We start from the raw sequence: 18,120 nt of genomic DNA, 5'->3' as shown, positions 1-18,120 counted from the left end.
ATTATGTTATTTTATTTATTTATTTTTCATACAGATAGTTTGATTATGTTCATTTTGTTAATTCTTTTGTTTGTATATATTTTAAGAGAGTTTTTTATTTATTTTTTTTTTTATTCATTTATTTATTTTATTTTATTTTAGTATGTATGAGATCATTCATCACTATTACCTATTGCCCACAACTGTGCGGCAGATTGTAATGTCTATCAATAAATAAAAAGTATTATTTATAAAATTAAAAAAAAAAAAAGATCAGGTATTACATCTGGCGATTAGAGCACAGTGATGTACACACTGCTATATTCTCATCTGTCCTCCGTGGGCTATTGTATAATAGTTTATTTTATTTTTTCTATTTCTTAATATACCGTATTTTTTAACTATTTCATAAAATTAAAAAAAAAAAATTATAAAAAATAAGAATTATAAAAAAATTATGTAAGGCGTACTTTTTGTGTTCTTATTTAAATTTATGTATGTAGAATAATTCAGAAAAGAAATATTATAATAAAGCGAAATATTGTAACATATTTTAATAATGTTAACTGATATTAAAAAATTGTTTTCATATGTAATTGGAAAACATGTAACTTTACATTTGTTCACGACGACGTTCTACCGTAAGGTTTTTTCACAGTAATGGGTATCCTCTTTATAAAGTCTGAGCGAGCCCTAAGAGGACTCCTGAATTGAATGTTTGTCTCATTTCTATAGTAACAGAACAAATAATTATTAAACTCCTGGATTCGACCCGGGTCCGAGAGTTATAACACAACGCTCTTCCTACGATCTACCTCGCTCCTGCTCTTATCTAATAAATTAAATAATTTGTTTGGTAATCACTTATACAATTAAATTAATGTTAATATTTCCAATTAAAATGTCCTCTGCCTGACTAACCACACGTATAGATCAATTACACCCTCGAAGGTCTGTTAATTTCTTCAAATCAACAAATGTGAGAACGCTATAGTAATGATAACCACCTTTTTTAATGCTAACCATTATAATAGATTTGTCAAATGAACCAATTTTGTCTTAGTTTGACTGGACTTTTATAGGCCAGTCAAACTACTACAAAAAAGAGCAAACAAGGAAAGTTTTGTTGTAGTACCAGTAATTTTTGGATCGCTGAACACGAATCTGAGGTTTGCTAAATATATACCACCCAAATTATTGACACAAATAATTACGAAAGAAAAATTTCCCTTATTTTTTCTTTACTGCTTTGACTCCTAGGGCTACCTGCATTACTTAACGATGACTATCAGGTTTAAAATTTTCAGGATTGAATAATACTTCAAATATCCATACTTACATGATATTGATGTCATTGTTTCCAACAATACTTGGATACTTCTAAGAAACCAAATATTTGATCTAGGAGAGAGAGCTGATATTTGATGTAGTTGAAACGAAAGATTTTGATGTGATCTTGGATATTTATACCATCTCGATCATGTCAGTCAATTCGCGAATTCCAGTTCTCACGATTAATAAGTACAGTCTATGTTAGTAAGGCACTGTGGTTGCTGGCAATCATGCCCCCTTTTTCCTCGCTATATTTCGTGAGTGTGGGACAATAATTATGATAAAAATAACTATGACAATTATTAAATATGTATTTCCACTATGCATCATAAGAAAACCTTCTAGGAATAAAAAAGAAAAGAAAAACAGCTAAACTTCGTATCAAGGGAATACATTTAAGTTAGAAGGAACTGATATTGCCGTAGTAATGTCTGATTCAGCTATCTAATTGATATTATAATGCTTTATGGCTTGAGGTATGAGGTCGTTAAAAAAACCTACATTTAGGCGAGAAATGTTTTATTACTTATGTTTGAATAAAATTCTATTAACGATTATTGCATTAATTTTTTTAGATATTTAAGGAAAAACTGTATCAATAAACTAGATAAATATATCAACTTAATTAATAATAAAAAAAACTGATACTTATTCTCGATAGAATTTTTCTTTAAATATATATATTTTATGTGTTTTTATAAATTCAATTATTTTTTAAATATCAGGCGAATTCTTTATTTATTTTTTTTTAGTATCAAGTTATTTATTTATTTATTTTTTGTCAGCTATTATATTCTTCACCATTTTTCATTCTGTTTTTTAAATATATTTTTATAACTATGTTTAACTGTTAAAATTGAAAAACTGTAAAATTGTTTTGTTTATTTATTACCACAGATAATTTTCCAGAAATATGATATTATCTTATTAATACTGTTTTATATATTAACCTTTGCAAACCAATATAAGCAAGTCTGAATGTACAAACTTTATTGTTCAATTCGTTTTTTATTAACAACGCAATAGGAAATCCAATTATATAATAAATGTTCCATTGTTTTGGCACCCACAGGTTCGTAAATAGAGTTGGTTATAAACGGTGCTGACACCGAGCGTCAGATCGAGTGATATTTGACAGCTGGATCCTATCAATTTAGCGCTTGTTTGCTCGTGTCGTTCCGCTACAAGGCTAAAAATTGAAACCATCTCTTGTATATGACCTATTTTCCAGAACTGTTGAATTTATTGTATACACATGTCTAAAATATATCTCATTAATTAACTTGTAAGCCATACATTTTCCAGTATTGCAAGAATTGTAATGACAACCATTTCACCATTTAATGACAACCATTTCACTCACGTCACTGAGTCATTCATGTATTTAATATTTTGGAAGAGCCTGAGATAGCTATGGAAGTGGTTAATGCAGTTTGAAAATAATGGAGTCTGGATCTATGTTACGAGATCAGTTCCGGATTAGTTTCGGACATTTGGTCCTAAATGCCTAATTGTTGAACTAAGAATTGAATTCTTCATTATAATTTTGAATCATCATGGGAGGCATTTGAGCATTTGAATCATGATTATGATGAATTCTTTCAGGAAATAAAATTCTCAAAATATTTTCTCGTTTACGTTTGCTCGATATTTCCCACCGTTTGTCGGTAAAACGCCATAAACCTATAAAAAAAGATATTATGGTGTTTTTGACGATTTTAGCATTCAGACTACGCCGGTTAGAAAAAAATCACCTATTCAAAACTATTTTAAAATTTGATTCTCTATGAGAATCCTTCATTGAAAATACTCTTTTTTATTGGAAATTTCAGAGTTAAGTGCGTTTGAGAGGAATTGAAAGAGATTGCAAAGTGGGCTTCACTACTAAAAGAAAATTCATTCACCGCAACTAAGACTAGGTCTTATTTAGGTATATAGGTATTATGTTTGAAATTTTTAGAACTCTTGAAAAAGAAAAAAGAAGTCTATAAGATAGACTAGGAAATGTAAAGTCTATGTTTCATTTCGCATGTAATAAATGGGTCATTTATCATTTTTTTAAATGTTTACTTTTTAGAATTCATATTTTGTTAGCTAGTTTGTAAATTTTAAATGCGTTCTAGCATGATCAGTCATTTCTTGTGCCTTTGTTGTATGAAACATTTCAGTATTATGGATTCTAGTCGTGGATTTAATTACACATTTTTTCGTGATTTGTTTTCTTCAGTTTTAACTACACCAATTTAGAAAATACCCTATATTAAAAACTTTGTTTACAGCGGAGCTGGCGCTCATACAAAACTGTTTTTATTACACAACAACAACACATTTTATTACTTACTGATTTTATTAATGTTGAAAACTTTTGTAAAGTTTAATCAACATCCATAAAATAGAGGAGAATAAAAAGTGTTTAATTACTGGTACTTGGGTAATCCTAATTATTCGATACCGTTTTATAGGATGGGCTGATTATTGAAAATCAATGTATTTCCTCCCTCCCCCCTCCATTGAGGAAATATATATAGGAGGAAAAAAGGTCAAGTAAATTATATTTTTACTGAATTGAGCTTTATAATATTAAAAAATATTATTAATTTGTAAGTCCGCCTATTAGATGTCTTTTATGTAACGAATTTTTAGTTTTTTATTTATTAATTTTTCTTCTTTTTTAAAAAATTAAATTAGCTAATTAATTAAAATCAAATCCATATCAATGAACATTTCTTTTTTAATATAATAAATTATTTTACTAACATTTTTTTTAATTTAAATTACAAAGCCCAAGGATCTTGTTTATCTATATAACTAATTTTATGATGAGGAATAAAAAATTCCATAAAAATACAAAATAAACGAGAATTTAAAAATTGTTTAATGTGAATAGTTTTTTTTTTTTAATTATATAAATAAACATGTAAAATAGTATAATCGCAAAAAACATGGAAACTCTGTATAAAGTAAATCAAAACATTGATAGACCTGCTCACAAGATCTAAAAATAAAAAAAAATATTCATGAGATGCATCGCTTCAAGCTGTGCATCCCAGACACTATAGTGTGACCTTGGAATTATTTACATAAAGGAAAATACATCTAATCAACACTTGTTCTTTTCTTTTTTTAAGAATTAAAATGATTAGTTAATATTTGGTTGATGATGTAGTTAAATATTCACTTAAATAGAATTTTAAAGTTTATTTTCAATCCATCTTCCACCAACAATAAATCGTTTTCAACTTTCAAAATTGTGAATCCACAATAAAATCTCAACTATTTTTTAAATAATATATTTTAGAAAGTGATATTAGTATCCAATGGAAAATTTAATTATTATTAATTAAATAAATATGATTCTAAAACTAACCTTTTTTGATTTACACATTACTATTTTTGGTCACACATTCGGCGTCGATATTAAACATTACTTCTTTATAATTTTTATTATTAAAAAAATATTATGAATAGAAATATCGAATCGAGAAAAAATATTTTTGTGGTTAAATTAAAACGTTATTTATCATATTTCGTAGCAATGTACAGCATTTACAACATGTTTTGAGTGTTATAATAAGAACAAAAGTATGACGGCTCATTTTTCGTATTATATTTCATCTTTTAGTACTTTTAAAATATACTTTAAGCCTATTAATCATAAAATTTTGATTAAGCTTAAATAATCATATAAGATTACTGCTATAGTAAATTATAAGTTTACTGCTGTCTGGAAAGTCGCAACAAATTATTGTTGGGGAGTAATTGGAACAAAATTGAAAATTTCCGAACTCTTTTGTCTAGATTTCATCTACTACGCGGGAGTTTGGAGAATTTATTTGACTCTCTCTTCCCTCCTAAAATTTAAGGAAAATTTACTATACTAAACGGCATTTACAACATATTTCGAGTTATTATAGTAACGTTTTGATTAGTTTTTTTCTGGAATTTTCACAGTTTAAAAGTAGACTGTGATTTCGCGAAATCATTATTTTTTAACTTCTTGCATTTTGAAACTTTCCTATACCCTTTATGACGATGTCCCTGACTAAGATAATTTAGTTTCTTTTGAAACCGAAATTGTCTTAATAGCTTTAATAAAAACTTACCGCCATACGGCGATGAAGTAAAAGTTTCTTTTACGTCATATTTTCTAGTACACTGTTAAAATAAACAACTTGTTTGTTCATTGATATCGATAACTGATATCGAAATTCTGTAGCTTTCTAATCGCATGCCTATTTCTTAAAAATGTTTTCCATAAACTTTTTTTCCTTGTCTAATTTATGTTTATATATCTTTTAAAATTACAAGCTAAATTAATTGTATTTTATTTTAATTTTAAGTAATTTTTCTGAAATAATTGCTTATCTTTCGAAAAATCATAATTTACACTATTTTTAATTCAGATCCATATTTATCCATATTTATTTTTGTTATTCCATATTCTGATAGGATAGTTTTAAACATTGGGATCCTGGGAGTGAATTAAATGCTTACTCCTTAATGGGATATTTCTCGGTCAGCATTAGTTTTGCTGATAACAGTCGTTCAAGAGTTACTTTAGGAAATAAACGCAAGTGATTAAATCAGTTAAAATTTAAACTATTAACATTATTCTAACTTATGTATATTAAATTATAGCAATGTTAATTGATGTTGATGAAGAATTAAAATAATTGTAATGTTATTAATACTCTTACACTAATTATACTCGGTTAATATCAGTATAATTCTAAAATTTCGGCAAAACACATAATTCGAAAATAATCGAGTATCTAGGGATTTTTAAGTTGACGGGTCGACAATATCTCATTATAAACAAAATGTATAATTAGATTAATGATTTTTATCACTATTTTTGAGATTGGTTTATTTTATTATTAACACAAACAACAATTGATCCATTTTTACTCTCAACTATTTATTTCAAAACTTCTCCAACATTTCGGCCCTCAGGCTATTCTCAAGGGGTCAACCTTAATCACTTGTCATATATCCTTTAAAAAGTCTCTTAAGGTTATTTCCCATGTCATATAAATTTTTAAAATTTAAATTTATAACTATTCCACATAAATTATGATCTATATATTTTTTTTTATTGAATAGTTTTAAATTTAAATAAACGTCCAAACGACTTTTTAAAGGATATATGACATCAGTGATTAAGGTTGTCTCCTTGAGTATGGCCTGCGGGCTGAAACGTTGGAGATATTTTGGAATAAATAGTTGAGAGTAAAAGTGGATCAATTGTTGTTTACGTTAATAATAAAATAGATAGTATAATTTTTATTTTTGTGCAAGTTAAAATACGAAACATAATTGTTAGTTTTATGCCCATGAAAAGTAATTTCATACTTCATAAGGTTCTTACTGAAACGTGGCCACCAGAATACATTCATTCATATAAAACGGCGATGTACTTGTTGATTCTTCATAAATAATTCGTTTACTATGATGCATTATAAAGTATTGTTGGAATTAAGTGTCTTCATTGTGCATAATTCATTATTATGCAATGCTGTATAATAAACAGCAGGAAGTCACCATTTGTTTGTTCCTCATTCTATTTTCCTTTACTGATTAATACTATTGTGACACCTCCTATGAGGTTGGTAGGTAAAAATGCGGTTCCTTTCATAAGAAATCGATTGCCAAAACGTAAAGTTTCGGATTTTTATTTTTTAGTTAAACGTCTTCCCTGTAAGTGGACCATTATCGGGAAAAGACGCGTGTTGATCTTTGTACATGTTGGATGTTATTTCCTCTCCTGATTTTTATATTTATTATCGCAGAGTTGGCCGTTTTAAAATAAATTGCACATAATTAATCGAAGCCGGAGTTGATGCTATATAGAGTTAATTTGCGGATTAAGTATAATTAGTCGTAATATTTTGAAATCACTGAGGTTCAATTTAAGGTGTGCACTTACCCCTTAAATTTTTTGTATTTGGGTAAGTGAGTACATGAAAAATGGGGCAAGTGAGGGCCATATCTTGACTCATTTTATGGTATTTATATAATGTTTTCCTACTACAAATAAGTAAGGTACTGTGCTACAAATTCCAATAACTCAGGTTCGAATCCTTCTGTGGTAGATAATTATTTTCTGTTTCATTGTAGCCGTGAGTCTGCCCTGTGGGCTCGGGAGCTCTCCGGGATCTACCCATTCCCATAAAGTGGGTACCCTTAATTGGGTAAAACTCTGGAGGTGATTCTTACCAAACCACCTCATTGCTCAACCGTTGTTCTAGTAACAACACTTCCTTACAAATTAGCCCACCCTCCATTGGTTGTAGCGGTACAGATTTAAGTTTTTTAAATATAAATAAGTACAATTTGTTTTGAATAATATAAAAAGCTTCGCTTCAGTCTTTTAATGCTCTTGATTAAAACTTTTAGTTTTATTATTGATTTAACCTGTCTTACGTTATATTCTCCTTTTTACTTCCTTGACAGTACGAAAATTAAAATGTACAATATTATTGCTGGTAAAATTTATAATTTGAACAAGCTACTATCTACTTTCCCATTGAAAGCGTTTCAATTTAAAGACTAAATAATAGACAATTTACTTTCCCCATTCGCACATGCGTCTACACAGCTCATATAATTTTTTAGAATATAAAACGAACCTACTAATTATTTACTAGATTTTTGTATAGAGAGGTATAGTTATTAAATTTTTTATAGCTTACCAAAGTATTGCTTTTAAAATTTTAGTATGCTCTAATCCCTACTTATTGTGTTTCTGCTTAGTAAATTCTCCTAAGAAAGAATATTCTTTGTATTTAAGTTTAATTTATGTGACGAAGATTAAAATGGGATTGTGAAGTTATTTTATTAGATAAGGAATCCATCACAAAAAACAATATCAGTGAAGCTAAACGTGCTATAGTTAGCCCGAGAGGTAGCTGGTGGTATTGCTATTAATTGTGACAGGTACGTATGCTAAATCACGTACTATTATTCTTTTCCAAATGATTATCTTAAAGTTTCTTGGCGAATAGTGGTTAACTTTTCTGCTATTCTAGACCAAAGTTGTTAAGTAATTGATCATTAGATTACCCGAGATTTTAATTGGCACTTCGTAAAAACTTTACCTAAGTCAGTTAGCGTTAAGTTACAAACTTGAAAGCTGTCCGTTAAGCTAATAACGTTTTCTTGAGAGGTTAGGTAGTTGACTTAAAGTACAACTTTCTTTTGGCTTGTGATAGCTAAAATTAGAAAGAATTTTTACATTTGATTGAACGTTTACATATGTTTAAGAAATAATGCGTCAATTGTTGTACCACCTTTTATAGTACTTCCTAATTCTTAAATGTAATTTAAAAAATAAATATTCTTTTAACTAAATTTACTCTAGCAATATGAAAGTGTTTAAGATGGGAAAAAGACTGAAAAATAAAAATAAGCCCTAACGTGTGTACCCTTACAACAATATAAGTTAGCTTCAAGGTACAACTTTGTATTATAGTTCTTTACAACAAGGATAAAATACGGAACATTTCTCTTAGTCAGCGAGTCTGACTTTTATTTTTTAAGGTATTTTTATTCAAATGTTTAAAAACTTTTTATCGTATTCCATGTTTGGCTTTGTCTTATCCACTTTTTAGCATCAAGATAAAATTTTAAATTATAGCTAAAGAGCTATAACCGTTTCCTCTTATAGTATAAGGCAAAAAATATTATTAGTTTAATAATGATAATTAGAATAGAACAACCATTTCCCGGGTCAATTCTACCAGGAAATATTTTTATATTATAATAGGACCTCATTCAATCGGGCAAATACTGGGATTGTTGAGCTACTGTAATCTCCTGCTCTCCTATTACAATATAAACATTTTCTCTCTCTCTCTCTCTCTCTCTCTCTCTCTCTCTCTCCATCTTTTTTTTTTCTTTTTGTGTTAAATTTAATTTAATTTTTATTTTACATATTTTGTTTAAAGAATATTTACTATTTATTTCTTATTATTGCTGTTGCATACTTAATATATTGCAATTAAAACACCTATTTAATACCATTGGTTCAACTAAGTTTAGTCTAATTGAGCTATTTTCCATTTAGATAATGACATTTTACACCAATTTTATTTACGTTCAAACAGCTTTCGTTTGTGTTTAATTTAATATCCTGGAAACCAAAGATACACAGAAGCATGATTAGTATCAACGCGTTCTATTTTGGGAAAGGTTATTCCCGCTTCTATTGTTCCATCAATGAATTAAAGCGATAGAGTTGTTTAGTTACCTACCTGTCCAGCAGCAAATATATATAGCAAACTATTTTCGGGTAATTGATTTACCCTTTCCCTTTAGGAATTCACGTTGTCGTGTTGTGTGTGTGTACTATATTCCTGAATTATACAAATGAGTTGGTTACGTAAATACATTGCCTATAAATAGAAGTAGGATTGTAATTTACTCAACTATTTATTATATTTTAATTCACATACACACTTTAAACCTTAACTCCAATACGTTCAAATATTTATATTTAATTGATTCGCCTTCTTTTTTATTATTTATTATGTCACTAATTATTTATTATCTGTTCAGTAAAATTATTAATCGTAAAACAAGCGTTTTCTCAGTTCGCTGATTAATCAGAAGGCATTGACCTGAATATTATTAAATGTACATAATCTCAATAATTCAAAGAAGGCTCACAACTTTTAATTGTTCTTTGTTAATTTATGAATTATAAATCTGAAAATTTCTTGAAGAGATTACTGATAATTATGCACTGAAAGAATAATAAAATTAATTTTGGAATTAACCTATTGCTTATTGATATTACGTATTATGTTTTACATAGTTTTTATGTTATATTTAAATACAAATTTGTATTATAATGGTTTATATTTGTGTGTTTTTAAGATTGGATATTGACACCAAATACTATATGTAAACTCTTCTATTTGTAATAAATTCAGGATGTATAATTGATAATTATTTGTTTTCAATATTTTTTTTTAATAATTTTTAGGTACTGCTTAATTTTATTTTTAATAATGAGGGGTATCTGTAAGGAAGAATTTATACTAAAAAGATTATTCAATTAAACCTTTTGAGCTGCTATCAAATAAAACTTTTTAGTTCTGATTTTTTTTTTAATTTAAAACTTATTGTGTGGACCAAATGATGGATATTATAACTATAAAAATAGTTTTGATTATAATTAAATTTTATTTCGTAGTTCATTAACTAAAAAATATATTTTATTCGAAACATCATTATTTCCATTTATTTTTATTTTTTATATGTATAACTTAACTATTAAACGAATTCCTTTTAGGAAATACCTACTGTTGATATAAATTAAATTTACTTGTTTGAATAATTAAACAAACATTGTTGAAAAGTGTAAAAATATTTCATGAAAACAGTATAATAAAAATATGAATTCTAAGGTTTTACATTAACGATTTCAGTGAAATATTCATTATTTATTTCACGAAAACAAAAATTCAAGTGTGATTGGAATGTTTTTTTGTAATAAAAATTAATAGTTATTTTCAGTGCTTTACTGTATTCAATGTTTACACGGATGGAAAAAGAGGATATTTATTCAAAATTAATATTTCAAATTAAATTCTGGTAATAGTTAGTGTTATATAAAATTTCGATTTACAAAAAACAGTAATTATTTACTATTTTATTTTCACCTCTCGCCATTATTTTTATTTTAATTTACGGTTTCTTTATTTATCTTCTCAATGTCATAGTTTTATCACACGGTTTATATTCCATTAGAAACGGTAATGGTCGTTTAAATGATTGAGCCCTCAGGGGCCACGTTCTCTCATTATTAGGTTAACAGTGGTTGAGTATAGGAGACAAAGCGAGGTTAAGTTACTGTTACCGTTTGCCGTGATTTAGCGGGACTCATTGAGCCGACTAGATAACGTCAACAGGCCCTTTGGGACCCCCTCTCTCTTCTACTTAATTTATTAATCTATTTAATTATTTATTCCGAGTATTGTAGATTATTGCACCATTGAATGGAGTATCCGTCAACGCTATCTCTGCTATCACAATTACTTTATCTTGTTTTTTTATTGACTCAGATCTGAACGTAGCTTACACAACCTGGTTCATGCTTCCTTTGCGCTTATTCATAATTTCATTAATTTATTTTTACTCACTTAGAAACAAATTAATTTTTTTTTAAATGTATAACATTTCAGATCTGAAGCAATTACTTAGCATTTTATATTATCTTAAAAATATTAGGATTAGTATGTTAATTAATGATTATAGATATTGAAAAAATATTAAATAATGTCATTATAATTTTATAGACCCTTGTTTTACCTAATCCTTGATTTAAAGGAGTATTTTAAAATAAATATTTTGTATCTCGTTTTGTTCTTTTAAATGGGGATATATTTCAAATTTTAAATGAATCATTATTTCCATAATATTAAATAAATGTACTCAAAAATTGTAGATTATCTGTTTATTTTCAAATGGATGTTTCGAAATATAAATACTTAGTAAAATCTACGATTTCTTATTTTCTATAGGCAAATCGAAATTATTTCAACTAGATTTTTCAAAATAAATTTTTATACGACGTAATAAATTTATTGCACTCTAGTTTTGAACTCTCAATCCGATGTATATAATTTTTTTTTTAAATTATAAATTAGTCTTTCAAAGTAATGGATAGACTTGTGAGAGGAGGGTACCTGTATCTTCTGGTCGCATGTGCAGACAATCTTGCTGTAGGACCTTGGACAGGCGCAGGCGGGAAAATCGCAGAGGTTGCTGTTGTACTGTGGGGCTACGCCCCCCGCAGAGCCGGCACCCCCGAGAAGTGTTAACAGCGACAGGAGAGCGAAGACTTGGCAGCGCAAAGAGCTCACCATGGCGGCCCCTCCATGCCTCAGCTCCGACTGGCTCCCTATCGACCCTCGGTCCTGGTGGGGGCAATACAGTTTCAATATCCTCCGCCTTATTAGCCACCACTTCCTCCATCGTCTTTATCTATATATCCGCATATTAGCGTTAATTTTCATATCGATTACATTTCATATCAACAGGCTTCGTTGTAACTTTTAAACTAAAAAGGAACAACGAAATCCACCCTGCCCACCTAGTCCAAGAGCTGTGGAGAAGAATTAAATTAGTTATTTTTATTACTTTAATGGAAACCAAGTACAGCTAAGAGTCGAAATTGATGACTGGGAAGGCGAAATAAAAAATGGGGACTATTTCAAAAGTTATAAAAAATATGTTTTTAGTTCTTTCAAGTAAAGAAAAAAATTGAGAGCTATTTTCTGTTGTAAAATGGTTCAATTGCACCATAGTTCAGTACAGGTAATTAAATGATAAATATGGAAGTTTAATTTATTGAAAAAAAGCTAGATTTTTCGCTCTTTTTTCATTCAAAGCTCCACATTTTTAAAACTACCAATAAAACTTTAAAAAAATCATACACATTATTTTTTTTTTTTAATAATTTATTTATTGTTACTTACAACTGTATACATATATACACATCAAGTAAATTTACTGTAAGTGATATTATGACATGATACAAACATGTGGAGAATCTACCCATTGATAGAACTCCAAAAACATTGCTAAAGGAGAAGATCTCGAAGCCATCTTCTTTTCAGACGCCTAGGAGGATTATTAAGTAGTGAAGGAGAAGCCAGGTTAGAAACGAGTTGGTTTGGGTGGTTGGGAAGTTTATTATGGAAGGATTGGTATCTGGTTCTGGCCAAATCGTCAACATAGAGGTCCTGATGGATGATTTGATTTGTAACAAAGTAAGGAGCATTAAGGATTTTACAAAGGATTTTGGACTGTAAGGATTGGATTCGAGAGGAATTAGGTGGTTTAGTGGAGCCCCATAGCTATCTTTTGTAATGGATTGGAAGTTTGGACCGTTTGTCTAGTAAATGTTGTAATAGTCGGAATCGACGAGCAGTTTCTTGTCTTTTTTGTCTTGTATGAGAATTCCATGTCAGTCGTTTGTCCAGATTTAGTCCTAAGTAACGGATCTGTTCAACAGGAATTAAGTGGGGTATTATTAAAAGATACTGTAGGGCAAGACGAAGACACGTTATTTTAATTTTAGTAAATTTTCTAAATTATAAGCTCCAATGGAACTCTTCACGTTCAAAGATTCTAGAGATACATTTTTCAACAAGCAATATTTTTTGGGGGTGCTAATCTGTACGTCTAATAGTTCCTGAGATAAAGTTTTTTTTCCAAACGATGAGAAATCATCATTTTGCGAATTTATTTTAGCCAATATCATAGAAACTGCCACTCCTACTCCCACTACTACTCCTCAATTGAGAGCTTATAGACACCTGTACGTCGTTTGTGTGAGTGATCCTAACCATATCACCTTGCGAAATAACGTAAACCTTTAGGCTAACGGCATTCCCTCTTTTAAGAGACTCCACAGCCTTCAGCAACTAAGACAAAGAAACAATGCCCCGCGGTCCATAGGGGCACCCGACACCTCTGATCGATTAATTAATGCATGTTACTTTCCATTTAACAAATGAGGCGTTGAGAAACTTTACCAACTCAACTGCTGTGATTTTGTGAAAAACCCTTTCAGTTGAAGATTTTTTTTTGCTTAATACCACTTACAAAAGGGTATCCTTATTTTTCTGTTATCAAGAGACAGATTTAAAAAAAAATTATTAGTTTCATGAAAAAAACAAAAAAAAAAAAAAACAGTTTAACTCTTAATTTTCACTCAATGGGATTTTCTACTTCGGTTATCAACGCCTTATAACAAGCATGTTGTTTATTTCTTTTGATAAATCACAGTAGTTCAGAAAACATTTTGAAGGTTTTTATGTCTTAAATTCCCTTGAGCCACCACTTAAAGACGTCTCTGATGCCATCCAACTCGTAATCCAGGTTTTCTTTACACGATTTCTTGCGCCTCGAGGAACGCACTATATAAATATTACTCCCTCCAAATTTGATTAACCCAGGGCTCTTCATGGGTTGTGGTGCATTATATATTTATACATTTATAACTGTTTATGTAGCATTTCTGTTTATAGGACAAATAAGTCAATAAGATTGAAACTGGAAATGTGTTTATTTATATTGTTTTAAAATAGGAATTCCCAACCTTATGAGAATTTGGCCAAATTGAAACAAATTTAAAGGCTTTTTGATTTTATTGATTTTTTATAAAAAAATATACATTTTCCAATGGTAGAAATAATACCGGGTTAGTGGAAATTAACGATTAGCAAGTTGGTAAGCAGGTTGTACATGGTTACTCTTGACAGAAATTTTTATTGTAAAAAATATTTTTTGTTATGGAGGAATAAACCTTATTATTAATGACTGGTAATTTTGAATTCTCATATATTTTGATTTGTTATAGTCGGTTTTATCATATATTTTCAGTTGTAAATTAACAAGAATTATTTTCTTTAAATTTTTCTTATACTCTTTGTAATAATTAAAGGGGTTACTATATTGATTTCAGGAAATTTTCTAAATGTGACAGGAGTTTCAAACCACTATTTAATTGGTTTATGGAAAATGTCTTCAACTAGTTCAGATCTCAAATCTAAGGAATAGCTTAATTCTTGTATAATTTACTCTTTACATGATTGTTCAATCCTTGTTTCGAATTGTTTGAATTGAAAATGAGAAAAAAACAATGTTTTAAAAAGAAATCAATGATTTGATTAGTTCTATTTATATAATTCTTAATTTGTTCCTCAAAATTTTGTATTTGAAATGTTATATTCTCATTGTTTTTTCTTTTCACCCGGTAGCTTCAAATGTTGTACATTCCAAGAACTTCTCCACAACTGTGCAGTCTTAGAAATCTGCCAATTCTCTCTAGGAATGAGACCACCATCCCCCTCAGTCCCTCTCAGATTTGCTCATTTCTATTTCTACCTTCAAAAGAAACTTCGTGTCAGCACCAATGACCCATTTTCTTAGCTTCTTTGTGATAATTAAATGTGGTGGGTAAACAGATTAAAATTGCTCAAGTCCGACCTTTGGACCAACAACTCTTCAATAACAGATGATCAATTCGATAGTGGGCATAGTTGTTCTTTAAGCCTCTACTAATGTCCTTCCAATTTGTTGAATCTTGTTTTTGCTTGAGCTTATAGGCATTTAATGTTGCCACTCTAAAGTGCGGAATTCATTACACAATTAGGATGATTTCATTAGTGAGCAAGAGGAGTTGGGCCATAGGCATTCGATTTTATCTATGAATATTTTGAACAGATTCTGGCGTGATTCCAATTTGCTTGACTACGTAAGTCTTTTTTTTTTTCCAAATCATCTGAATAAATTCTCATGTTGGTTTGTGATATTCGTCAGACTATATGAAAATTCTGGGTTCTTTCCTAATTTTTATATTAGCGCAGAGTTGAAATTTGTTCTTGAATTCAAATATTCAGTAATTGTTCTGGTGTAGTTGGATTTTCAAAATTGGTCTTACAAAATAGATTTATCTGCTTAGTAATAGAATGTATAAATTTATACAGATAAAGTGAGATTTGAAATTTTGTTATATATATCGAAATCTTTATTCAGAGTCAAATAAAAAAACGTTTAAAGAACTTCGTGGGTTCGAACTCCTGCCTCATCCACCATGTAGTCCAGACTTCGCACTTATAAATTACTACTTGTTTCGATCCATGGCCCATTTCCTTCAAGGGAAAAAATTGATAATTTTGTGGAAGTTGAAATTGCGGTCCAAGTAGTACAAGAGCCCAAGAGGAGAAAAAAGGCAGTTATTTCACCCCAATTTTTTATTACATAATTGAAAACTAGGTATAAATACTAGTCAAAATTGATGAGTCTGCCAAGTATAGGTAGGGGGAATAAAATGGCGGCTGTTTCTATACGTTAAAAATAATTATTTTTTTATTCGAAGCTCTATATCTTTACAACTACCATCAACAATAGAAAATCTAAGAGAGCATCATTTAAAGTGGAGTATATTTGCTAAAAGGTTAACCCTAATAGAGCTATTTACGTCACATAGTTCTCGAGATATAGCTTTTTTACATTACAAAAGACTGATCTACATGACAATAATAAGGCCCATCTGGATATACGGAGTTGAGCTTTGGGGCTCCACTAAACCTTCGAATTCCTCTTACAATCCAAAATCCTTCGTAAAATCCTCAATGCTCCTTATTTTGTTACTAATAAAACCATCCATAAAGACCTAAATGTTCCTTATGTAACCGATCTTGCCCGAACCCGATATTATTCCTTCCATAATAAACTCCCTAACCACCCAAACCCACTCGTTTCTAACCTTGCTTCCTCTTCCATTCCTGGCAATCCTCCAAGTCGCCTGAAAAGAAGATGGCCTCGTGACCTTATATTGTAAACTGTTTTAGAGTTCTACTACTGGGTAGTTTCTCTACATCCTGTATCATATCATATGTCATTATGATCAAATTTACTGGTTGTATTTTTTTATACAGTTGTAAAAAAAAAAAAAAAAAAAAAAAAGCTTTTTAAAAAGCAACATTTCATAAAAATGTTGTATGGAACGTACTGAAAATGAGTAGTTAGTTAATTTATTTTGAGAAAACTATATCTCAGGAATTATGTGACGTACAGAGGTCTATTAGCACTCAAATTAAAAGCTATTTTAATGAGCTATAAAGTAGTTAATGACGTTTATTTTTGTAGGAATAGTAGTTTTCATAAAATTTGCTAAAATTAATTCATCTATAGTTTTCGGACAAATTTTCATTTGCCAAATTTGTATTCATATATGAATTTCATAAAAACTACTACCCCTACAAATATCAGTGTCATAAACTACTTTATAGTAAGTTAAATTTCCTTTATTTTGATTTTTGGCAGACATTTGTGCGTCTAATGGGTCTAGAGATATATTTTTCAAAACTCAAACATTTTATATGAACAACTAGAAATTAACATTTTGTGAGTTTATTTTGTCAAATATCATAAAAACTACAACTCCTACAAAGATAAATATTATTAACTATTTTATAGTAAATTTAACTAGCTTTAATTTGAGTGCTAACAGACATCTGTACGTCCTATGGTTTCTGAAATCAAGTTTTTCATAAATCAAACTTATTGTCCGAACAACTATAAATCAATTTATTTTGGAAAATATCAAGAAAACTACAATTCCTACGAAGGTAAAGGTAATAATCTACTTTATAGTACATTAAACTAGCTTTAATTTGATTGCTAATAGACATCTGTACACCACATAGTTCCTGAGATATAGATTTCTCAAAATAAATTAACTAACTACTGATATTTCAGTACATTTTTATATAGCTTTTTAAAAGGCTATTTCTCGAGAACTATTGTACGTAAATAGTTCTATTAGGGCTAATATTTCAGCAAATTTACTCTTCTTTAAATAATGTTATTTTAGATTTTGTTGTGTTGTCGGTAGTTTTTAAGATCTAGAGCTCCGAATGAAAAATTAATGTTTTTTTAAGGTTTTGAAACAGCCACCATTTTTTATTCCCCCTACCTGTACTTGGTAGACTGATCAATTTTGAATAGTAAGTATGCATAGTTTTCGTTAAAGTAATCAAAAATTGGGTTGAGATAACTGCCTTTTTTTCTTCCCGGCTCTTGTACTAAAGAGTTCTTTGACAGCCACCCCAAAGAACGGTATCAGCGTGGGATCGAGCAATTGGCTAGCAGATGGCTAATGAGATAACAATGGACTAGTTTTAGTACTTAATATCAAAGAAATAATAATACAAATATTTAGTTGAAAAATTTATTTTTTTTTAAACAGCTCATCATAATAACTATATTTCATAAGCAGGGGATACTATT

At 29.3% G+C, this 18,120-nt stretch overlaps 2 protein-coding genes across 4 annotated transcripts in view; one reads left to right on the top strand and one right to left on the bottom strand.

Annotated features, from left to right (window-relative positions):
* Positions 1-12,227, bottom strand: part of be (ben) — a 64,964-nt gene extending 52,737 nt beyond the window's left edge. The window contains exon 1 of the mRNA XM_014432368.3: positions 12,003-12,227. Coding sequence (XP_014287854.1) covers positions 12,003-12,182 — 180 coding nt within the window. The 5' untranslated portion in view covers positions 12,183-12,227. The remainder of the gene's footprint in view (positions 1-12,002) is intronic.
* Positions 1-18,120, top strand: part of hiw (highwire) — a 337,598-nt gene that overhangs the window by 88,624 nt on the left and 230,854 nt on the right. The window lies entirely within an intron of this gene.

The sequence above is a fragment of the Halyomorpha halys genome, unplaced genomic scaffold (assembly GCF_000696795.3).
Source record: "Halyomorpha halys isolate HHAL.00 unplaced genomic scaffold, Hhal_1.1 Scaffold1050.1, whole genome shotgun sequence".
Classification (NCBI taxonomy): domain Eukaryota; kingdom Metazoa; phylum Arthropoda; class Insecta; order Hemiptera; family Pentatomidae; genus Halyomorpha; species Halyomorpha halys.
This window is presented reverse-complemented; position numbering and strand designations above follow the sequence as displayed.